Here is a 22,373-nt window from a genome sequence, read left to right on the forward strand (position 1 = left end):
AGCCTGTCGAAAAAAGTTTCGCTAGGAGGATGCTTGCGTGGTGACGTCATCAACATTCTATCTCCAGGTTACGTATTCAGCCGCCACTCAAGCATCAACAGAGGGAATTATTCTATGACTATTCTATTCTATAAGTTTAATTGAGCAGTTTTGTTGACAGTTGACAACCTACAGTTTACAATATCTTGTACTTTTTTATATATACAAAACTGCCCTCTAGGTGGCACCAGTCTCCTCCAGTCACAGTGACCATTACTCTTAACTGTAATTCCTTGTTTGATGAATTCTATGTTTTTCAAATAAACAACCTAATTACACTATACAACTATCACATGCTTCACTATAATGTTTTAGTTTAGTTTTTTGTTTTTGACCTTTTGTATTGCAAAATATGTCTTTGAAAAAAAAATTAATGACTTCCTTAAACTAGAACACAAGGAAATACATTTTCTCTAGAAGTGACCTCATCACAGCGCTTGAAGTGCAGTTTAAGGTTCCTTGTTGCAACCCTTGGAGCTCCAAAGACATTCTCGTCTTCAGGCTAAATCCCTGCCTCACTCCCATGTGACTATCTGCACCCTGCATCTGGCCCCTGATGTTCAGTTTGAGGAGCTCAAACTACCTGCATGACTTCTCCAGCTGGCAAAAGCAGAAGCTTTAGAGGTAGGGGGTAAATTAATTGGGCCGCAGCATGGGTTCTTCCTGTTCTAGACTCTATTGTGTGCAGTACTGTACGTGGCCCCGTGCCTAGATTACATTAATTATGTTCGTATGGGTCTGGGCTCTGTGGGAGAAATGCAGTATTATCACTTTGCTTTCTGTTAACGAGCAGCTCTGCAGCTTTCCCTGCATGGGTTTTCTTTTTCCCAGGGAGCTGTCACATCTTGTTTGAAGCTCGACTCAGACCTTATTAGATCCCGTGTCTATCACAACATATATGAAGAGGGGATTTGTGTTCTTGAACGTGTGTTTGCACATGGTGACATTGTTTTGGAAACACAGCATATGGTACACAGACAGACAGGCTGCTTTGTCCTGTGGATAATAGAGGCTGTCTGGGTCCAGCAACCGATGGAGGAGAAAAGAAAAAACGTTATTGTGCATCAGTTCTACTTTAAACTATTGAACGATATCATACTGTTTTTATTGTAACAGTGATGCTTTAGTAAACTCCGAGAATATAATGACTCAGAGGAGAAAGAATGTGGCATTTAGCAGAGATAAGGCTTACTTTCACAGCAGCGCTTGCTGAAACTTGTTTAACCTTGTCTTTCTGTGATCATTTTAAAACAGACACGAGTGTGACATCACTTTTCACTCTCCCGATGGTTTACATTATGAAAAAAAAGGGCCCAACAGAAGCGCCTCTGTCTTTGTGTGTGCAGCGTTTTGGTAAATGTTTGATTTGGGAATTCTTCCCTCACAGAAACTAAAACAAGCCCCTCTCAGTGCTATTGTATGTGATCAGTGATGTGGAATTTGGCAGAATTAAGGGGAGAGGAAGAACTCGGTCTAATCGCTGCACTGGACCGTTGACTTCTCCGACATTCAACCCTTGTAAAGCTGTTTACTCCTCTCATTAACTTTGATGTTAAGTGTTTGCACGTTAAGTGCAGTCAGCTTTATAGTTTAGAGACTCCAGTCATTTTAATGTAGCAGATTTACCATTTTAACAACCTCCCCTATGATCATTATGGGAACAAACACAGGTCCCTCTGGAGACAGCGGCAGGTGGATGTGTTGACGTTGTTACCCAGGAAACTGCACTTAATGCAGATATAAATAAATAAGCGCAAATATTTCCCTTATTTCAAAACAAATTACCTTTTTACTGAAAGACCACACATCACACTTAAACAATAACCGCTGCTCATTTAACGCACTTGTCGGCGACTCGCCAGGTCGGTCAGGTGATTTCAATCACATGACAACACGGACAAACGTGTCAACGGAGACACTGATGGGTCGTTTGCTGTTGTGTCACCCTTTTGTGTCCACGTTTCACAATCACAGCTCTGCAGTCGCCGGGGGAGTGAAAAGAGGCGTTCGGCGTCACCGTCACCTGCATCACAAAGTTCATCTGCGGCGTCGATAGGCGACGGGGCGAAGGGAGGAATCCGCAAACCGCGCACAATACGACCTTTGGCTGTGTGAGTAGATAAACCCCCCCCCCCCCCCCCCCCCCCCCCTCCTCCTCCTCCCCGCTCTCTGCCCTCTTGTTTATGCGCGTTGCCCGTCTATTTACTGTGGAAACACCGGCTCGAGCGACACGGCGATGCCTGCCCTGCATCACATGGCCGGAGTAAAAGAGAAGGGCTTGTGATGTAGGTGGGGTCACTGTCGACGAGGGGAGGGTGCGAAAGTAGTGATCGAAGTGCTGCAGGCGAGGGCTGCGACCGGCTGTGCAGTCGCGAGAGGGAAGCGAGAGACGCGTCGGTTCCGCGCAGCAGCAGCGGTGGCCGGGGGAGGAAATGCGCTATCAGCCTGCGCAATGACTGCGTAGATTCACTTGTTGCTCTGTGCAGGGGTGCGCGGACATAGACATGAACGGTGATGGCAGCGCGCCGCGTTACGTGTCCACCTTCAGGATGTACATCAAACCGCAGCGGGCATCGTCCGCAGCAGGGACTGGACCAGGACCGGCTGATACCAGGACCCCAGAGAACCTCGGTGACACAGGTACAGATTGACAGTAGATCTGTCGTGAGGCTTTGGTGCACAGTAACATGAGAAAATGAGCCTGTTGCTTCAAATTCACTTATGTTTGTTCCAAGGACTGTAAAGCCAGTCAACACTGAACATCCTCTGTTCTCAAAGTGAAGCAGCTTTTTAAAGTTTTTCATTTATGGCTTCCAGCTTTTCAGTCTCTACAAAATAAATAGGACTTTTGTTTTTTATTGGTTTATTGATGTCATATCAGTGTTTAGAGAGGTGAATACTTGATCTTTTCTTACGTGGCATACGTTGGCGCACATAACGTTCGCGCTGCCGTTCACACGCTCGAATTCAGGAACTGATAAAAAACACACGCGTCTGTAGATTTCAAAGCGTCAGGCAGGTTTTGTGTTGCGCGGCGCAGCTGCAGCGGCGACTTCGAATTCTTTCATCTCTCACCGCACACCTGCTGAAATGGACGAGGTTCTGTGTTTAAAGAGCTGACACCTCTGTCATCCAGCTGCTCGGTGAGTCACTCCGCATCTGGATCAAGATGGCGTGAACACGACGGGCCACGGTCAGGTCACTTTGAGCCGTGGGGCTTCACGTGGGCGTCTGACTGACGTGTTCCCCTACGGTCGTGTAATGTAGCGTTTGTCGGTTATGAACCTTAACTCATTCGGGGGGAATGCAGTTCCTTGGAAAAACCCACCCACATGGCTGGAATCCAGGTTTTAGTCAAGTGGGAGTGGACTAGTCAATAAAATGTAAGATGTGGTGTCGAAGGCAGAGACACAAACAAACAAATGAAATGTGTCTTTTTTTTATTACGTTAGATGATTGACTGCAGCGCTGTCGCTTTCTGAGAAGCGGCGGCTTCTTTTAATAGGAAAAGGAAGAACATTAAAATTCATGAAGTGTGAACTCTTATTAGTAGATGAGCGCAAGAAACCTTGCACTTACACAACAAAGAAACCATTTCACATTTGTAGCTCATTGCTACAGACAGACTTGAATCTAGTCCAATGAGCGTTTCTCCCCGTCTCCATCTCTACATCTGACTCCCCTCCTCGTTTCCCCGCTCCAGAACACCTTCACCTCCCCCCCCGCGGACGCCTTGAGCCGCCCACGTTCGTGAAGCCGCTGGAGGACTGCTGCGTGGACGAGGGGAAGGACTTCACGCTGCACGGCGTGCTCCGTGGGAGTCAGCCCATCACAGTGACGTGGTTGCACAATGGTGAGGCCGCGCTCTGTTGACGAGGCCAGTGGCTGTAAATAATGGTGTGACCATTATACACACGCTCGGCGTAGTTTGTTTGTGGTCGGACCAGCACGTTGTTGCAAGATGGAGCTCATGCTAAGAAACGTGGAAACAATCTAGAACACGTAGTCGCGGCTGCAGCGCGGCGTCTCTGCGGCGTCGTTGCTTTTATTCTGACGTCACTACCAGCGCCCCGTGTTGTTTGTTCGGCCCTACGGGCAGGTGAGGCGGCTCGTTTCGGGAAGCCGTCCTTCAGCGGCGGCGGCGCGCGCTTCACCGTGACCGAGTGTCTGCCGGAGGACGCCGGCGCCTACACGTGCCTGGCGGAGAACGGCGCGGGGAAGACCTCCTGCTGCGCCGCCGTGTACGTCAGAGGTGAGCGAGGCACGGCCGGAAGCTACGACTCCTAATTATAATGATTATGAAGCTCACCAGCGTAAAACAAGTAGGGACTAGTCAGAGTTTCCCTTCTGATGCGGCCTCGTCTTCTGTTCCTCGTACCGGCGGCCGACGCAGACTATGAAACCATCTGTGGTCGTCAGAATCACGTCCCCACGCTCGCCGCCGGCGTTGTGGAGAACGGAGGTCCACGGAGTCCCGGCGACGAGCCGGAGCGGCCCACGCGCTCCAGTCGCACCTGCAGCAGAGACTCGGTGACGTCACCGAGAGGTACAGTAAGCGGAGGAGTCATCTCACAGTAACACACACACACACACACACACTTTGGTTCATTCCTCAGATATTTCAACGTCTTTGCCATTGTTTTTTTTTTGTTTGAAACCAGTTCCCATTGTTTGAACTTCTTCCCGATGTGAGTTTTGTTTAGAAATAACAAGGAAGCGCCTCATTTCCAGTGCAGTTTCATCTGCGCCTGACTGCCGCAACAATGCGTCTTTTTCACACACCCGCTGAAAGCCGTCGGGCCATTTAGGGACCTGATCTGTGAACGGGACAGTGGAACTTCCAGTAGAGCGCCTGTAAACTGATAGCTGCTCATCCGCACAGAGCCACACCTCTGCGCCCATGTACAGTATTTAAGCCTTCCTTCCCTTCATTTGTGTTCACAGAAGTCATCCCAAAGAAGAGAGCCAGCTCAGGCACAGGTGAGGAGCATCACACCTTCACTGTGTGTGTGTGTGTGTGCGTGTGTGCGTGTGTGCGTGTGTGCGTGTGTGTGTGTGTGTGTGTGTGTGTGTGTGTGTGTGTGTGCGTGTATGTGTGTGTGTGTGTGTGTGTGTGTGTGTGTGTGTGTGTGTGCGTGTGTGCGTGTGTGTGTGTGCGCGTGTGTCAGCCGTTGTGGTCGGCCCTGAGGCTGCACCCTCTCTCCGGCGCTTTGTTCTCGCTCTAATGTGGTCGGACTCTAAGCCGTTGCGGTGCCGCTCACCGGGACCTTTGCCTCAGGGTGTAGCCCACAGTCTGACATCAAAGGCTCACGATACACTGGAAGGTCTGCAGTGAGCTCATGTTTTTCCGGTTTGAGTGGCGACTAGTTATGCAGATAAAATAATAGACAGGTAGGCAGGTACATAAGTTTTATCAGATCGCCTCCAGTAAAATGAAGCCATAATATTTGAATAATGAGAGCGATATGAGCTTCAGCTCATATATAGACATTCTTGAGTCTAGACATGAATGTTGCTTTAAGGTTATGGCTTATTTCATAAAAGGAACTAGTTTGTAATAGTTTAACATGCTTCTTTGCACAAGGACTGGTTGTGCTGGTCACCTGTGTTTTGCATTGTGCTGGTATTCTGTGCTCAAATAGAAAAACCAGTACCTCAGCTTTACAGCACGTTACTGCAGAAACCACACGCCAGAATCGGACGCGTTTCCGCCGTCTCGCGCCGCTATCTCTCGCGCCACGCCGGATCGCTTCCTTCCAGGGTCGCGTTCCGCCCCAGCAGGCAGTCGTGTTGTTTGGTCTGTGCAGGTCCCTCGCTGCTGTTCCAACGGGTTCCGCAGCACGTGGAGGTGCAGGCGGGGCAGCCTGCCAGACTGACCTGCTTTTTCTCCGCCAGCCCTCCGGTGGTGTCCTGTTGGATCCGGAACAAAGAGCAGGTGATCCGCCCTCGACGTCGTCCCCACGTCTCGGCTTTCGCCGCCTCCTCTCCGCTCCTCTGACGCGCCTGCACGTCCGCAGGTCGCCGACGGCGCCGAGCTGTGGACGGAGAGGTCCGACGGGAGCAGCGCGCTGGTGATCGCGGAGACAGAACCCAAGCACGCGGGCGCCTACACGGTTGTGGTGCGCGACCGCCGCAGTTCGGCGCAGCAGACGTTCACGCTGTCGGTTCTGGGTAAGACGGCGTAATGTGACGACCGCGCGACCCGTGGGTCAGCCCTCACCCCCCCCCCCTCGTCTGTCCGCCCCCCCCAGACAGACCGCAGCCTCCGGCCTCCGGCCCCGTGCTCTCCTGCGTCTCGGCCTCCAGCCTGGTGCTGTCGTGGTCGGGTCCGTGCTACGACGGCGGCAGCGTCGTCCTGGGCTACGTGGTCGAGGCCCGGAAGCGGGGACGGACCGGGCCGGGGGACTGGAGCGAGCTCACGGCCCAGTGTAGGAGCACGTCGTACAGGGTGAGCTCTGGGCTGCAGCCGCGGGAGGAGTACTGCTTCAGGGTGAGGGCCTACAACGCGGTGGGAGTGAGCGAGCCGGGACCGGTGTCGCCCGTGGTCCGGATGGAGCAGAAAGGCAAGCTGACCTGGGTCGCATTCAAACCAGTGGGCAGATATATGGAGGCTGATGCTACAGTATATGTGTATGTGTTCATAGATGCAGAGACAGTGGCGGAGGAGGAGGAGGCTCCTCAGGCCTATAGCTGTGTCACCATTGACTCCACCCACAAAGTCACAGATCACTACAACTTGCACGAGAAGTTGGGGATGTGAGTGGAACAATGCATGCAGAGACGCGATACCAGGAACGATGAATAACATAACAGGAGCTCGCCAGTGTTTGGTTACGGAGATGAGAATGACGAAGCGCGTCTGTCCATTAGGGGAAAGTTTGGCCTGGTGTTCAAGCTGACGCACAAGGCGACGGGACGCGTTTGCGCCGGGAAGTTCTACAAAGGCCGACGCACCAAGGAGAGGGAGGCCGCGCGCAAGGAGATCGAGCTGATGAACTACCTCCACCACCCCAAGCTGGTGCAGTGCGTGGCCGCCTACGACCACAGGCCCGAGATGGTCATGGTCATGGAGTTGTGAGTATCACGGCCTCCGCGGCGGCCGTAGCGTCGGGCCGCGCGCAGAGCGCGAGGCGCGTTTTTTCAAAATTTTCTTTCGCCTCGTCGTCGGCAGCATCGCGGGCGGCGAGCTCTTCGAGCGCATCGTGGACGACGGCTTCGAGCACACGGAGGCCGCCAGCGTGCGCTACGTGCAGCAGATCCTGGAGGGCGTCGCCTTCATGCACCAGCAGAGCATCGTCCACCTGGACCTCAAGCCCGAAAACATCGTGTGCGTCGACAGCACGGGCACCTCCGTGAAGATCATCGACTTCGGACTCGCCAGCAGGCTGGGTATGTAGAACGAAACCCTCGTAATGGTTACCGCCCATCTGGCTTCGCACTTCAAGTCGTGTGGCTGGTGTTCCACAGACGGCAACGCGCCCCTGAAGGTGATGCACGGGACTCCGGAGTTCGTGGCACCTGAAGTGATCAACTATGAGCCCGTGGGCTTGGCCACCGACATGTGGAGCATTGGCGTCATCTGCTACATTTTGTGAGCCCCATGTCTATCACTACTATAGGGTTTAGACATTAAGTGTGTGGGTAATTGTGTTAAATCGGAGAGTTAGTAGGGTCCAAATCAAAGGTTTAAACACTCTTATTGTAATAATATAAGCACTGTGGCAGATATGGGTCAAGGCTGTGCTCAGGTGTGTTTTGCTTCCCTCTAGTGGCCAAAGTCGGTCACTGCAGCTTTATTGTGTCTGCTCTACTTTCCTCCTCGTTTTAAACTCCCTCACTTACTAGAATGTAAATGTTGTGATATTGGTCATAACGGAGACTCCTTCCTTTTGTGTTTAGACTCAGCGGGGAGTCTCCCTTCCAGGGAAACAGCGATACAGAGACCCTGGCCTTGGTCACAGCTGCTCAGTGGGAGTTTGACGACGAGAGCTTCGACGAGATAACGGACGAGGCCAAACATTTCATCAGCTCCCTGCTCAACAAGGATCCCCGGTGATTTCATAAGCCTAGAGCTAATGTGCAGCCATCGGACAGCAGCTTGACTTTTATCCTGTGTGTGTGTGTGTGTTCGTGTGTGTGTGTGTTCGTGTGTGTGTGTGTTCGTGTGTGTGTGTGTGTGTGTGTGTGTGTGTGTGTTACCCAGGCAGAGGATGTCCTGTGAAAAAGCTCTTGCCCACTCCTGGATGGCAGCCTTTGACTCCAAAGACCTTGCTGCCACCAAGTGTCTCTCCAAGGAGAAGATGAAGAGGTTTCTGGCCAGACAGAAGTGGAAGGTAACACCGCTCACCAGTTGACTTGAACTATTTCGGCAACTTGCCGCAAACGTGTGCATTTGATGTCACAGAAAGCGGGGAAGGCCATGCTGGCCCTGAAGAGAATGGCTTTGCTTTCTAAGAGTGAGAGTGCGGTCTCTCCCACCACCACTGGAGAAGGTAGGATGAACCTTCCAGGATTTGCTGTATATGCAGCATCGGGGCTCCCCCGTTTATAAAGGCTTGCTCCCCCCCTGTGTCCCAGTCTCACCCCTGAGCCCAGAGGCAGAGAAGGCCCTGCAGTCTCTGGAGCTCAAGATGCAGGGACCACCGCAGTTCACCCAGGTCCTTCAGAACCAGACGGTAGCTCAGGGATCCAGTGCCTGTCTGTCATGTCACCTCACAGGTGCAGGAACACACACACACACACACACACACACACACACACATTGGAGCTGCAGTGAGTTTACAGCTTTGTCCTTTCTTATGTCGTCCTCTGCAGGATACCCTGACCCAGAGGTGGTGTGGATCTGTGGCGAGCAACCGGTCATAGAGTCGTCCGCGGTGCAGATAGAGTATGAGGAAGATGGCCGCTGCACGCTCCTCCTCACCAAAGCTGGCCCTGAGGACACTGGTCTTTACACCTGTAGAGCCACCAATGCCCACGGGGAAGCTTTCTGCTCCGCCACACTCACTGTTAAAGAGTAAAGTCTTTCTAGTAGAGGAGTTTCCAGTCCTGGGGCTCAGGGGCCACTGCTTTTCTGACTGATGTAGGCAGAGCAAGATAGTAGGAAAAGGACCAGGACGCTTTTGGTTTATGTCAATATATTCAAGTAATTTAATATTCTTTGTTTTTAAGTTCACTTGTACTGTTCATTTTTGCTTTAATTCACATTGGGTCAAACCAGTTCATTTACTGTGGCTGGGAATATCTTGAGTGGTCGTTATCACAATACACTGTCTTACACAAATTTCAACCCTTATTTAACTTTCTTAAACTATTTTAAAATTCCTTTAAAACCCTGTCAATAAATTGAGATAAAAACAAAGACAATTGAAGTTAATGTCTGATTTACTTGTAAACCAAAGTGGACACACATTCAAATGACTATTATTATTTTTTCCAAGTGTGCAGATACATGGAGGCAACATTGTGTTCATACCTTTATATTGCATTTTCAAATTAGCCAGATGTAAGTGAGACTCATTAACATTTGTAAATTTAATTTAGATTATATTCATTAGCGCAAAAAATGTCAAGTAGAACAATGTTGTTCTACAAGAAGAAATGGGTACACTGATATATTCCATTCAAAGGATGATCACATAGTAAAGAGCAGAAACCCACTGAAGGTGTTGTAGTACATGGTATCGTCATACACCACCCGATTTCCATGTAGCTCCACATACACATTGTCTCCCACATCCAAGGCGATGACCACAGCGTTGCTGCCCATGTCATTGCTGTCGGTCCCTGAAACGTCCCAGACGGATGTCAGCCGCTCACTATTCTTCTTGAGGCTCACAACTGAATTTGGAACAGGATTTAAGTTGTTGAACATCGAGAATCGAAAGAAGTACATTCCCTTGACCATAGCAGTAAAAATGCCTGTAATGAAAATGACCATGGGTTAAATACGCGTCATTTCTTCCTCTTGTTTCCTGTCTTCTGTTGTAACTGCTACCTGTTGATGGATTGTAGCCACTGCCAACATTTGAGAAAACCTTCTTATACTGTAGCGCTGTAGCTGTAGTGAAAGGGCCAATGTCTCCATTGCCAGATTCCCTGAGAGCTGCAGAAAAGGCCACCTGAGGTTTTGCTGAGATCACAAAAGAGAGGAAACAATTTATACACAAAGGAATTGTGTCCTATAACAAATATGATAAAAACATCTGGACACCTTTACCTCCGGTTAGGCTCCGCAGCTCCAGGACTTCCTTTTCCGTGTTTAGCAACTTAGCCTCCAGAAGTGTTACTTTTTCCACTAAGTTTGTGACTTTCTCTCCAACCGTCCCCAGATTTTGAGACACAGAGCAGATTTCACAGCAGCTGGTTGATCCCAAGCCCTGATGGAATTTTTCATTACCTTGGGCTTCAACTAGAATGAAGCTCACTGCAAGGATGAGGACTGCAGTCTCCCCCATGCTTGTGCTGGTCCGTGCAGTCTTCCTCTGCATTCTTTTGTCTTTTGTTTTATATTTTGCAAATCAGGAAACACCAGGAATGTTATCACGCTTCTAAACCCGCCCTCTTTTTTTAAACGAGTTTCAGGAAATACCAGGAATGATTGTTATCAGAAGATCTGACCTGCCCTCTAGTCAACAAGTTTCTGGTAACATCCACTTAACAGTTCTGGATAGTTTCACAGTGACACAAATTCAAACGTGGAATCTCACCAGAGTATTTAGGCTTAAAGGTCAAAGGTTAAGGGAAAAAAATGCTGCTTGACTTTAAAGTCAAGGTTTAATGGCTGGAATCCGTTGCCTCCGGTCAATAAACACCAGACAGACAACAGAATAAGTTTTAAGTGCTTTAAGTGCATACTCCCCCTGCTTGTTTTTATTCCTAATTGTTAAAGAGGCTGATTTGTTTTTTCGTAAAGCAGCTGATTCACAGTAACATGAACAAACCGGCACATTTACCAAAATACAGAAGAATTTAATTCCGCTGACAGAAAATTGCCAGACAGAAAAGGCCATTTAGATGTTTAGATTTAGATTTTTCAGCACCAAGTAGAAGCCATTACACCTTTATTATACAAAGATAACACTTGATACATTGCAACAACAGATTGGCTTGAATATAAATACATTATGTACAAAAAAGCAAATAAATTAATCTGTGCTTTAAAAATAAATAGTTTTAACAACTTTTTACTTCTTTGTACATTTTGAGTAAGTGCAAAGAGAAAACCCAGTCTCCAGTGCAGGACAGGCTGGCAGAGCTTTGGTTAAAGTGGACGGAGAGGGACTCATGTTGAACGCCTCCTCGACGGCGCCACCTGCTGGCTTCTGTAAAGTGCTGCTGCCCTCGACTCAAAGGCGCTGACCATCTGCTTCACCACTTCATCGAAGAAGACGCTGGCCAGCTGAGAGTGCAAAAGGGACTTGAACTCAAACGACACCTGCAGGAGGACGCAGGAGGGAAAGGTTAGCAAACAGGCCTGCAGCTCGGTCACAAGTACTCAACCATTGGTCGGTTACTTTAAAAACCCTAACCCTATATTTGATTAGAGTGAAAAACAGATAAGCTGCAAAACATTACACTCTTTAACTGTTTAAAGAATTCTCCTACTCAAGTTAATCTACTGAAGTCAAACCACTTCCTGTTTAAGCCTGCGGTAAATGGGGTCAACATTAAGGTCAAACTCCTTGTCAGCGGCGCCTTAACCCTGTTGCCGGAGTCATTTCAAGCCTCTGGGGCACCTGTTCGCTACTCAAGACTAAATTTAGTGCATAATGAGATTTTACTCAGCGCTTCCTTTCAGTCTCTAATCCATTCACAATAATACAGGAACGAACACTTGGACTTAGGTCTTTCCTTAAGCCTGCGATTTGATCAGTCCAGGTCCATGCACGTTTCCTATTCACGTAACCATAATTCATTACTCTACGTGCAACCCGTCAAATCCTCTTCATGCACTTACATAGAAATCCACTATGCAAGTGTCTGGCAGGTCTTTGGGTCCAGGGGTAAACCTCCACACTGTTTCAAGGTGGCTGAAGAGGGATCCATCAGTACATACAGCCTGTTGGAACAAGTGGACATCCTTTAAAATCACAGTTCATACGTGGAACCGTCATACGTAATAGTTCTTCCTCTTTGACCAAATTTGTCCTGCTGTAAGAATGTGCAGAGTGATGAAAGAGTAAACATAGGTCCACGTGTCAAAATGGCACAAAAACTGTGTGTCATGCGTTGCGTTTCGGTTGTGAGACTTTGGACCAGAATGTGCACAGGTGTTTACACTAAGCTACTGATCGACTCATTGATGAAACGACCAGGACTTACTCTGACTTGGTGGTTTGGGACCAAAGTGACCTCGGAGGTGTAGTGCTCCACGATGGGGGGGAAACCTATTTCAAGTTCAGCCCAAACGCGGCCGCTACCTCCCCTCACGACCCGGGACTTCTTGCACCAGGGGACAAAGTGCTGGTACTGGTCCACGCTGGCCACCACGTTGTACATCTGCTCTGGGGAATACCTGAACGTACAATCACATGAAGACAGTGTTAGATGGTTTCAGCGTCCCACCCAGCTCAGTGCGCTGGACATTCTACCAGGACTCTTACTCCAACGTCTGGCACTCGGTGTATTCCATCCTGCGGCTGCTGATGGGAGCAGCCAGGCTGATGAAGCTGCGGCTCTGTGCGCTGAGGGGGGTGCTGAGGCTCAGGGGCAGGCTGGCTCTCCTGGCTGCTAGGACCCCACAGGTGCTCGAGTGTCTGCCATGGAGATGGTACATATGGGAAAATGTTTTAAAACTCGGCAGAAATATACAAAAATTACAAATACAAAAAATATACAAAAAACATTATTGCTCAAGTAGAAGCTGTGGACAGATGTTATATCTATTCATTTCTATGAATTCATTTAGTGAAGTTGATGTCAAATTTTACTGCTCACTAAAACCTGAAAGTGAAACACAAACTACTTTCTATTACCTGCTGCTCGTACATACAACCTGTTAATTTTTTGAGACGTTTTCCCGAACACCTTCTTCATTTTTTTCACAGAAAACGAACGAACGCACGCGCTTAATTAAGCTTCCGGTTCACCTGTCGCGCATCGCTACCGCTCACCTGAAAGTCGCGCGTTTTGCGTTTCCCCGCACGGCTTTTGCAGAGCAGGCTTCGGACATCTCCATCAGCGCCCTGAAGATGAGGGGGCTCGTTTTTGTCGCCATGGTGAAGTTTGTACTAAAACCTAACGCAGGTTCTGTCCTCGTGAGCAGAGCAATAGCTCCAACAACCCGCCTTTGTTCGCACTGACGAGCAGGTGAGCGTCTGCCCGGTAAGAGCAGCGGTGACGCGGTAGGAGGGGCTACTGGTTTCGACCAATCAAAGGCTTCATGAGTGGCACTGGAACCCGTGATGAAAAGTAATATATTAATACATAAAAAATAAATGGTGTAACATTTGGACTAAACCTTTTTCTTTTTATTAATTATTATTATTTTTTATTATGAAGTTCGTTGCTTTAGTCTTCAGCTCGAATATATTTATACATGTTCTTATTTTCTGTAATCACGTTTCACCTGATGTACAATTTAAATTAAATAAATAATTTACTACTAAATTATCACTTATATTAAAGAAATAATATAATGAAAAACTTTATAATTCTTACTCTACAATTTCTCATTTACTCTGCCTACAAGCACATATCGATCATTTACGTCTGTGTGACCTGGATAGGGCTGAGTTTCCAGAAACAACTAGGACACGTTGTACTGATGATGCAGTAAAGTGGAATAAAGGCCATTGACCACACTTAGAAGAACTATGATGCACAGTAGTTGATAAAGGTTTTTCATCAGCCTCTGCCTAACTCTCATTGTACTAAAAAGAGGCTGCTGAGAAACCGAGACAACTGGCAGCACAAGATCCACTTCAGGATCCTCAGCCTGAAATTAGACATCTTAATCAGGGAACCTCAGCCAATCCTATCAAAATGGGCTGGAAATAACCAGCCACTTGTAACTGTACAGACTAAATGGTTTCACCCAGAACGTACTTACGAGATTAACGCCCAAACGAGCTAAAGGTCAGACAGATGCTGGTCCCAGTTCAAAGGTTTGTCAATGAACCTCATGCACCTCAGTGATTCAAACGGGATCGTTTTACTCTGCTAATCTCTGAACACCTTAGTCAGTCTGTGTTTTCAGTTCACCTACTGTACTTTTAATCTGCTTTAATCATTGACAGGCCTCCATTCGAATGCTCATTGAACTCATATAAAATATAGTGACAGTAAATCTTCTGTTCTCTGATTTTTTTATCTGTTATGTCTAAGGTCAGAATTCAATTCTAGGTGAAAGGACACCGTCAGGAAAAATATTTACTAAGCTTTCCCACTGCCAAAAGTGACGTTCATATTAACAACAGTGTGAGCTCAATGAGTGTGAAATAGAAATTATTTAAGTTCATTTAATTTATGGAAACACTTTTTTATTTTAAGGCAGAAAGAGACAGACAGTACATTCCATTTCATGTTTTGGATGAAGGCTTGCTTAAAATAGCTAAAAATGGCGCAAAGTACATTCTTAGCGTCCAGAAATACATCAATATCAGTAAAACTGTATCAGCCAACACTATGAAATGCCTCGAACACAAAAGCTGTTGCATAACTCAAAAGATAAAACACAGCTGCTAGCAAATATTTCTACGATTCTACTCTATTTTTATACATTTTTGAGCTGAGGAATGTAACAGGTCACATGCAATAATAGAAGCATGGAGTCTCGTGAACTCAAGGCTGCCCTGCTTCTGGCAAACAGTGAATCAGAGGTCAGGGTATCAGCTTTAACGCAGAAATATAAAAGAAATCTGTGTCTGCACCTTAGTTAAGAAATGTACGGGTGGAAATTACTGTTTCTCCTCAGATGAGAAGATGAGCTCACTCGTCGCACGGATGAACTGCACGCCGTCCGGCTCGGTGAGCTTCAGCTGGGTCAGAGGTGGCACGGCACCGCTGGTGAAGTATCTGAAGGCGGGACTGGGCGACATTATGGCCTCTAGAAATACCTGCAGACATAAATACGCGACACGACCTCAAGGAACTGTCAGAAAGTTAAATTCCTACTACTATTTGTTTATTAGTGGGGACTACTGAAGTACAGTACAGTGCATGTACACGCACCTTTACTATGTCCTCTGTATCCTGTGCTGCGTTTTGGAAAACGGAGCCACAGTGCTGCAGGTACGTTTCATACAGGCTGAGTGTTTGGGCATCGACCTGTTGCAGAGACGCGTCCTCCAGCTCCACCTTCTGCAGGTTGACCAGGAAGTCAGTGTTGACTGGGCCGCACTCAATAAGACTTACACTGCAGGAGGAACCACTGCGTCAGTACTGGCATCATCTTCACAGACTGACGAACTTCTGACATCTGAACTTTACAACTCACTGGATGTTGAAGTGCTGCAGGAGGACGGCCAAACTCTCGCACGCTCCCTCGATGGCGAACTTACTCGCACAGTACAGCTCGTTGAAGGGGAGACCTGTGAGCGAGCATGGGGTTGGGTAGCCTCGACAGGAAGCACTGACCATTCATAATCACAGTCACACATCTTACCGTGAAGCCCTCCGGTGCTGCCGGTGACCAGGATGCGGCCTTGGCCCTGAGCCTTCATCTCCGGCAGAAAAGCCTGGATGGTCTGGATGGTCCCTAGAAGGTTGACCTCCAGAATGCGCCTCATGGAGTCCAAGGACTGCACCTCCAGCGGCCCCATCAGACCCACGCCGGCGTTGCACACTGCGAGACCCCAGCAAAGCAATGAGCACGCAAGCCGCAGCCGCGACGGGTGCTCGAGGGCACGCCGGCATACCCAGAATGTCGACGCGCCTCTCCTCGATCCGCTCCCTCACGTCCAGGATGGACTGCCGGTCGGTCACATCCATCTGGAGGATGTCCAGAGTGTCTTTATGCAGGCCCTTCACACAGTCGAGGAGGCGCTCCTTCTTTGCCAGGTTCCTCATGGTGGCGTAGACTAAACACAGCGGCACAGAACTTGAATATGATTTGCAGAATCTCGCTAGACGCATTAGGTCAGAGCGTTTGTGGGAGTTCTCTAAGAAGACAAACACGCAATATTGAGGAAAGCAAATGATTTGATGAGTTTTGGTTGCGATTACCCTTGTACGCCTTGCCGGGCTCCGAGGCTAGCCGCACTGCCAGACTGAGCCCGATCCCCGAGGAGCAGCCCGTGATCAGAACCACCTTCTTGTCCATGTCCAGCTTCAGCTCGCTCTCAGCCTCGTGTGAAACGTCTCCTTCTCAGTGTTGTCATAGCTTGTGTCTCACCAAGGCCAGTCCGTCCCAAACAGCTTCCCATTATCAGCCACCTGGGGTTCTACTGGGTCTCATGTGAGTGAAGATGTTTTTTTTTCCCACTGAGACGTGTGAGCAGCTATCAGTGATGGGAATGAGGTCACTGGTTCTGCGCTGGTTCCTCCTTGGACCACTAGCAGGTAGACGATGTGGAGATAATCTGTGCTATATCATTGCGTCTGATCCACTGTTACCGTATGAGCAGCAGGCGGCAGTATAACATCAAGCTGCTTGTTTTACGCAACGACTTCAACTGCGCTGACCTCTGAGTGCTCCACTGACCACATCAGGACAATGAGGCCGGGAGCAGCCACTGAAAAGCCAGTCAGCAGAGGTTTCTTGGGATCTGGGGGGGTCACTGTGTTGCTCACAGAAGTTCTTTGATTCTGAGAACTCGTGTTTCAAGCAACTGTTATTTTAGGAACATCTAACACTGGAGTTGAGGTTTGTTCACGCTAGTAATTCTATAATATCCTCTAAAGACTCAGTTCTTTTGACCTCATCTCAGCCTTCAATGCATAACAGAACCTCTGGAAGCACTCCTGCTTTGCCTTCTGCACTGAACCGGCTACGATCACGTGGAAACTACAATTCAGTTACTGGTCAGCCAAGCGTAACTGCATTTGCGCCGACGGATTTGAAAGAATTCCTTCGCACTGGAACAAACCGAGGAGGAATTTCCTGCTATTTGTTGCATTCCTCCCCTTGAGATGGCATTGACTCGGCTGCTGTCTCAGGGTCCGAGTCGCCACGACTCCTAAACATACTGTAGGTACAATGAACCGCTCGACCTTGGGCGTTAGTTGTATATTCCTGTGTTTTCTAAGCTTAAAACCCCTCTTTAGAATAAGGGATGTTGTAACTATGGCGACTACATTCAAACTCATGATTTCTGTGGCCACGGTGGCACAAAGCATCACTTCACCTACTACTTTTCACCGCTCGGTTTGTGGTTTTTCAGCCTCCAGCGACACGTGAGCTACAGTCTCCCTTCGGCACAGCCGCCGCCCAGAGGCCGACTGTTGGTGCACGGTGGTCTGGAACGGCCTTTATCTGCTCCAGAGGTTGTTACAGCTGCTCAGAGGACGAACCGCGGCTCCATGTGCGCAGCCTCACGTAGGTCTTTGTGGCATCTTTGGGACTTTTGTGTAGCTAGTGCTCAAAGGAGAACTATGAGCTGGAGTTGTCATGGAGTCTGCCCTGTGACTGTTGTGCAAACAGGGATGAGGCCTCATCCTCTGGACCAGGAGGACAGGAATAACAGTCCATTCATGTGTGCGCCCGGTGGAGCTGTGTTTTTTCAGGACAGGCACGTGTCGACCCGACACCGTTGGCACAACGCGAGGTCTGTGAAATCACAGCGCTCCTGCCGACGCAGATGCACCCGGCAGGATGCGGCGCGTGGGACAGATGAGCAGAAGTGAAACAGCCCGAGACGCGCTGCGGTGGATGCGGCGCAGCACAAATGTCACGCTATACCTGCTAATGGGGCTAAATGAGGCTATAGTTTCACCCTGCAGCTCCTTCCGCTTCACTGTGCAGACACAGCAGAACAGAACAAGTTAATAGGATCAAACCTCCTAATCTCCAACTGTGTCACAGACTCGGATGCCTGTCATTGTTACTGCACAGTCAGCTGATTTGAGGCACTTTATCGTTCACTTAAGGAACGAAGAAGTGCGAGGAAATGCCACCGACGGTACTTGGAAATGGGGCCGTTGTTGGCGGAAGACACACAACTATGCAAATTGAGTCTGTCTCTGTTGACAGACAGTGTCAGCGAGCAGATGTGCTGCTGTCAACTGTTTTATGGATTTTAAAGTGGCTCTTGACAGGTATTGACTTGCAGCCGGGAGCTAAAACCATAACCAAACCGATCTAACGTTTAACTGCATTACTGTAACATTCACTCAGGGACAAATGTGTGGGTCCCCTGCAATGTGACGGATGACCTGTGTCTATACGGATCACGTGGCTGCTGCTATCTGGTAGTGAATCTTGTCCCTCTACCTGCATGTCTGAGATGTTTCATTTCACCTTTAAACCACAGTTTGGCTGCCAGCCTTAAGATATAATAACACAAATCTAATATGGAATACTGTGAAGTCTTTCACTTGATACATGTTCCTACATGGTTATATTATTTCCTCTGCTGCATACCTGTAATATACAGGATATGTCTCTCTTATGTGGAGGGATCTTATGTGATAAAAATAGAAAGTACAGTATTCCTGTTAAACTCATCTGAACTGAAGGGAGAGGCTGTATGAATTCCCACCTCTGAGAACTTAATCCAGAATGATAAAAAAAAAAATTTGGTTCACAAACCAAGAGATGATTGAGGCAGCTCAAATCAATGGTTCTGGTTCGATACCCAAAGTGTGTATGGCGTGTTCATTTCAATAAGGAGTGAGAAAAGCCTGAGAAAGGCGCCGTGCATTTTTCCACATGCTAATATGGAGGAAGTAGGTTTGCTCCTATCTGCTAAAACCATCACGGCTGAAACGGGATAGGATGTGTGGAAAGTATGAATGGCTCCGAGCTGCACCCTTACAGCTCACAGAGGCACACTCAGCACATTCTCGGCTTCTCGGCTGCAAAACAGACCTGGGACCATCTTAATGCTAGAGATAAAAGTCAATGAAATACAACTAGAATGCTTGAAGTGCAGGTTGCATCCTCAAGGCTGAGTTTGTGTATTATTTAAGGAACACAGTCATCAGAACATTGCAATCTTGCTCCCGGACCCGGGGAGGAGCGACCTAACGTCTGTTCCCTCGTCAGCAGAGGTCAGGGGTCGGGACGTCACAGAGTAGTTTGTACATGTGTTCTTTCTCATATTTTTTGAAATATTATGCAAGGGTCACAGCCTCACGTCAGCCGTGGCCCTCGGGGCCGCTACGTGACCTGCCTGTTTGCCGTTCCTCAGTGCCCGTTTGTATACAAGACCTCTGCGCTCCAGGAAATGGCCGGGATTGTGTCATGGGAAATGTCTCCTCCGTCTCGAATCAACCAATCAAGGCATTCTTTCTGGCTGTAACGTGGGGACATCCTGTTCTGAGGCCCTCGAGTTTGTCCTGGGACTCGCCGTGACCTGCATTTAGCTCACAGCACTGGTTTCCTAGCAATGAAAGTCAAAGCAGATATGATGTCTGCGCATACCTCCCGCAGCTGCACCGCTATTGTTCAGCCAACGGGCATGAACGTATCTGAGCGGTGGCTCAGAGATGCGTCCCGCTGCACATTCCTGCCGATTTGATAACATACAACACGCTCGCTCCGCGTTGGCTGTCCCGTCTCCGCTCCTTCAGCCCCGGGCGCAGTCGGCGAACGCACAGGGACCCCACCTGCCCGGGCACGGCCGTGACTCAGCCGGCCCCAGCGGGAGCACGGAGGCGAGGATGCACTTGTGGTGAAACGCAGCCACGCTGGTTGTTTTCCAGCCGCGCCCGTCCTTTCATGACATACCTGATGTGGGTGATCAGCTGTGGGTGAGACAGGAAGAGTTGGAAAACAAGCAGGATAGAAGACTTCCATAGAAGAGGCAGAGTCCTCCTGACAGATTTGTACAACCATGTAAACATCCTGGTACTTTTATGTGTCGTCAGCTCTTTTACAGCCACGTGTGCTCTTGACTTAAGCCTGTTTCACTTAAAACTTAGGTACAATTGACCACTCAGAACCACGTTTAATCCTTTCATCCGCTTGATTAATTGCACTTTAAACTGCAGTTTAACTGCTCGTCGGGCCATTTTCTCCTTCATCTTCTCTCCGAGTCGCCGAATGAGGATGCTCAGTTTACATCTGGACTGCTCCCCTTTAATTCGCTCGCGCTTAACTTTCCTCGGCTTCTCCACCGCTCCCACACCGCGCGTCTGTCGTTCAGCCTGCGCGAGCCCGGAGGCGTGCTCCACCCGCCACCTGGATACTGTGTGTTTACCGCCGGGCTGGGACACACTGTAACTAGCCGCGTGTAGACATAACACGCTGAGGCGTGGAAGCGGCATTTAGCGGCGAGGCTCCTTCCACGCAACACAAACAAGCACCGCACGCGGCCTCTTCGCTTTTCCTCATTTGCATTTCGCTCTCGCTCGCACAGACACAGACCCACAGAAGCTGTTTTGAAGCCCGGGCCTGCGTTTGGACACTGACTGTTCCCTCGTAAACACATTACGGGGCTTCTCAGGTTGCCAGCCCATGTCACAGTTACATAATATTTGCCTCAGCGTGCCGCTTCAATGGATGTTTGCACCTGTGGAATGCAAACCTGCTATGCGCCTGTCACTTTGTTCCTTTATTCTTCGCTGCTGGCGTGTTCAACGGATCATATTTCCCATAACGCCTTTTGTCACAGCAGGTCCCACAGTCTCACTAATCCTCGCTTTTTCACCTCAACAACAAATGCATCTGTCACGCACCTGCGCTGTAAGGACAAAAATGCTGCGTGCGTTCATTTCTTTCATTCCTGCCCCGGTTTGTCATCGCTTATGTCCTGATTGCTTGATCGCTCGGTGCTTTTTCTTCACGCTGTACTTGGAAAAAATCAAAAGCTATGGCAAAACAGAAACTAGCAGGCGACAGCTACAATAAGATGCTTAGTGAATTTTAAAATCTAAAAATCCCTGCTTGTGCATCAGAGCTGTCCTGCAGCGTGTGATGTAACTAAGGATGCATTTACCAAACATTCCCAAGGACCATCTGGGCCTTATCACCTCTCAACATCATTTCCTTCACAATAAATTGCTAAGACCAGGAGCCAAGTCCCTTAAGTGTGTCAGTGCTTACTGGTAAATGTTGCTACGTGCTTATCACACATCGCTCCCTATTTTGCCCTTCGTTTTGTGCTAATGCAGAGGAGGGTTTCTGTTTCTGTTGGTCCTCTCCCTGCGCTAATAACTCATCCGTGCCCTCGATCTGATAGCTCTTAGAGTAAATAGAGGCAGAGTTAAAGGCTAAGGTCCATTTTGACAGGGAGGAAAGAGGTCAGGGTGACACTGGGGCGAAACTCTCCGACGTCCTTTTGACACTTGGCAGATGAATCCGTCTTGCGATTACGAGGCGACCGAGCAAAGGTCACGAGGAGAGCTCTGGGAAACGTGCCGCGATGCACGGTCCTGCGACCCGGGAGCCGCGGAGGTCTCCCACTCCGAGCCGATCACTCGGCTGCAGCCGAGGAGGACATTTCTGCTGACTATTTATCATGCTTGCTAATTATTACGTAAGGAGGTCTATAATTTGGGGTCAGAAAGCTGGTTCTGTGGAGGCAGCAGATAAGGCGGGCAGCAGGAGGAGAGAGGCCGGGTTATTAGCCGCTGGTTATATAAGATTCGCTTTACAGATAAATTAAGCTCATTTCTGGGAGTGACATGCTGGGAAATCTTAGTGACAGGCGAGTCAGGAATGCTGGGCAGTTACTGTACAGCCAAATATGGAGCGAGCCTCTGCTCATGAGGATGGCATGAACTCACCTTCACAGTCCCTCCTTGTTTACGGCCTGCTTGTATACCGACAGGATTAAAGTGTCTGGTAACAAGGGTGGCGCTCTGACAAGGAATGGCTGAAACCGCCAGCGTTTTGAGTCCGACTTCTGGAGCATAATATGAACAGATTTAAATAAGATCCATGTTTAAAATCTACAGTAACAATGAGTCACATGTCAGTAATTAGCCTTTAGATAAACTCAAAACACTCACTACTTACCAAATCATAACATTAAGCATATAAATACAAATAATGAATCTACTTGGCTGACTAGATCAACTTTATTTGAATGTGCTCATTCATTTATTTGTGATGTAACTGCACTGGAGCGATCTGAAAAGACACTGAGCTTTGACTTTCTTTTATTCATGCGCGTCTGAGTGTCACACGGAGGCTCGGCCGGATCCTATGACCCATCTGCTCCCGGGGTCTTTGATCAGCGCCTCGGATTACTCAGCGCCCCGGACGTGTGCTGTTCCGCTCATTAGCG

General features: G+C 48.7%; 4 protein-coding genes across 7 annotated transcripts; 1 reads left to right on the forward strand and 3 right to left on the reverse strand.

Moving 5' to 3' along the window:
- The first annotated feature begins 1,957 nt into the window (after window positions 1–1,957).
- On the forward strand, window positions 1,958–9,405 carry mylk5 (myosin, light chain kinase 5). 4 transcript variants are annotated; one of them, XM_041071788.2, is made up of 18 exons: window positions 1,958–2,150; window positions 2,526–2,679; window positions 3,743–3,892; window positions 4,139–4,291; window positions 4,433–4,585; window positions 4,984–5,019; window positions 5,847–5,974; window positions 6,057–6,210; window positions 6,291–6,602; window positions 6,684–6,795; window positions 6,910–7,113; window positions 7,211–7,428; window positions 7,507–7,630; window positions 7,939–8,091; window positions 8,243–8,372; window positions 8,444–8,531; window positions 8,617–8,757; window positions 8,854–9,405. In XM_041071788.2, the coding sequence occupies exons 2-18, from the start codon at window positions 2,544–2,546 to the stop codon at window positions 9,057–9,059; spliced, it is 2,598 nt and encodes an 865-aa protein (XP_040927722.1). In that variant the 5' UTR covers window positions 1,958–2,150; window positions 2,526–2,543; the 3' UTR covers window positions 9,060–9,405. The 4 variants fall into 4 exon arrangements, with proteins under 4 accessions (XP_040927722.1, XP_029014038.1, XP_029014041.1 ...); XM_029158205.3 differs by lacking the exon at window positions 1,958–2,150 and having other exon boundaries at window positions 2,262–2,679; XM_055510742.1 differs by lacking the exons at window positions 1,958–2,150; window positions 2,526–2,679 and having other exon boundaries at window positions 3,753–3,891; window positions 4,134–4,291.
- LOC114860011 (complement C1q-like protein 2) lies at window positions 9,406–10,553 on the reverse strand. Its single transcript, XM_029158213.3, has 3 exons — window positions 10,259–10,553; window positions 10,037–10,171; window positions 9,406–9,960 (listed from the first exon to the last, which is right to left on the reverse strand). The coding sequence occupies exons 1-3, from the start codon at window positions 10,527–10,529 to the stop codon at window positions 9,674–9,676; spliced, it is 693 nt and encodes a 230-aa protein (XP_029014046.1). The 5' UTR covers window positions 10,530–10,553; the 3' UTR covers window positions 9,406–9,673.
- Window positions 10,554–11,085: 532 nt separating this feature from the next.
- Window positions 11,086–13,383, reverse strand: si:ch73-141c7.1 (coenzyme Q-binding protein COQ10 homolog, mitochondrial). Its single transcript, XM_029160135.3, has 5 exons — window positions 13,155–13,383; window positions 12,645–12,797; window positions 12,364–12,556; window positions 11,999–12,100; window positions 11,086–11,476 (listed from the first exon to the last, which is right to left on the reverse strand). The coding sequence occupies exons 1-5, from the start codon at window positions 13,256–13,258 to the stop codon at window positions 11,324–11,326; spliced, it is 705 nt and encodes a 234-aa protein (XP_029015968.1). The 5' UTR covers window positions 13,259–13,383; the 3' UTR covers window positions 11,086–11,323.
- A 1,118-nt stretch (window positions 13,384–14,501) lies between these two features.
- On the reverse strand, window positions 14,502–19,391 carry hsd17b1 (hydroxysteroid (17-beta) dehydrogenase 1). Its single transcript, XM_029160202.3, has 6 exons — window positions 16,207–19,391; window positions 15,900–16,061; window positions 15,647–15,826; window positions 15,479–15,572; window positions 15,214–15,397; window positions 14,502–15,098 (listed from the first exon to the last, which is right to left on the reverse strand). Exons 1-6 carry the CDS (start codon window positions 16,301–16,303, stop codon window positions 14,940–14,942), a joined length of 876 nt encoding a protein of 291 aa, XP_029016035.1. The 5' UTR covers window positions 16,304–19,391; the 3' UTR covers window positions 14,502–14,939.
- Between the last annotated feature and the right edge of the window lie 2,982 nt (window positions 19,392–22,373).

This window comes from Betta splendens, chromosome 8 (assembly GCF_900634795.4).
Source record: "Betta splendens chromosome 8, fBetSpl5.4, whole genome shotgun sequence".
In the NCBI taxonomy this organism is placed as follows: domain Eukaryota; kingdom Metazoa; phylum Chordata; class Actinopteri; order Anabantiformes; family Osphronemidae; genus Betta; species Betta splendens.

Coding starts and splice junctions, on each gene's coding strand:
- si:ch73-141c7.1 (XM_029160135.3), bottom strand. CDS start 13,258: ATGGCGACAAAAACGAGCCCCCTCATCTTCAGGGCGCTGATGGAGATG. Junction 12,798..13,154: donor GCAAAACGCGCGACTTTCAG/GTGAGCGGTAGC, acceptor TCTCCATGGCAG/ACACTCGAGCACCTGTGGGG. Junction 12,557..12,644: donor ACCGAGTGCCAGACGTTGGA/GTAAGAGTCCTG, acceptor TTGTACGTTCAG/GTATTCCCCAGAGCAGATGT.
- hsd17b1 (XM_029160202.3), bottom strand. CDS start 16,303: ATGGACAAGAAGGTGGTTCTGATCACGGGCTGCTCCTCGGGGATCGGG. Junction 15,827..15,899: donor GAGGCGCGTCGACATTCTGG/GTATGCCGGCGT, acceptor GGGGTCTCGCAG/TGTGCAACGCCGGCGTGGGT. Junction 15,398..15,478: donor CTGCAGCACTTCAACATCCA/GTGAGTTGTAAA, acceptor TTCCTCCTGCAG/TGTAAGTCTTATTGAGTGCG.
- LOC114860011 (XM_029158213.3), bottom strand. CDS start 10,529: ATGCAGAGGAAGACTGCACGGACCAGCACAAGCATGGGGGAGACTGCA. Junction 10,172..10,258: donor GCTGCGGAGCCTAACCGGAG/GTAAAGGTGTCC, acceptor TTGTGATCTCAG/CAAAACCTCAGGTGGCCTTT. Junction 9,961..10,036: donor TGGCTACAATCCATCAACAG/GTAGCAGTTACA, acceptor TTTTCATTACAG/GCATTTTTACTGCTATGGTC.
- mylk5 (XM_041071788.2), top strand. CDS start 2,544: ATGAACGGTGATGGCAGCGCGCCGCGTTACGTGTCCACCTTCAGGATG. Junction 5,020..5,846: donor GAGAGCCAGCTCAGGCACAG/GTGAGGAGCATC, acceptor TGGTCTGTGCAG/GTCCCTCGCTGCTGTTCCAA. Junction 7,429..7,506: donor CGGACTCGCCAGCAGGCTGG/GTATGTAGAACG, acceptor GGTGTTCCACAG/ACGGCAACGCGCCCCTGAAG.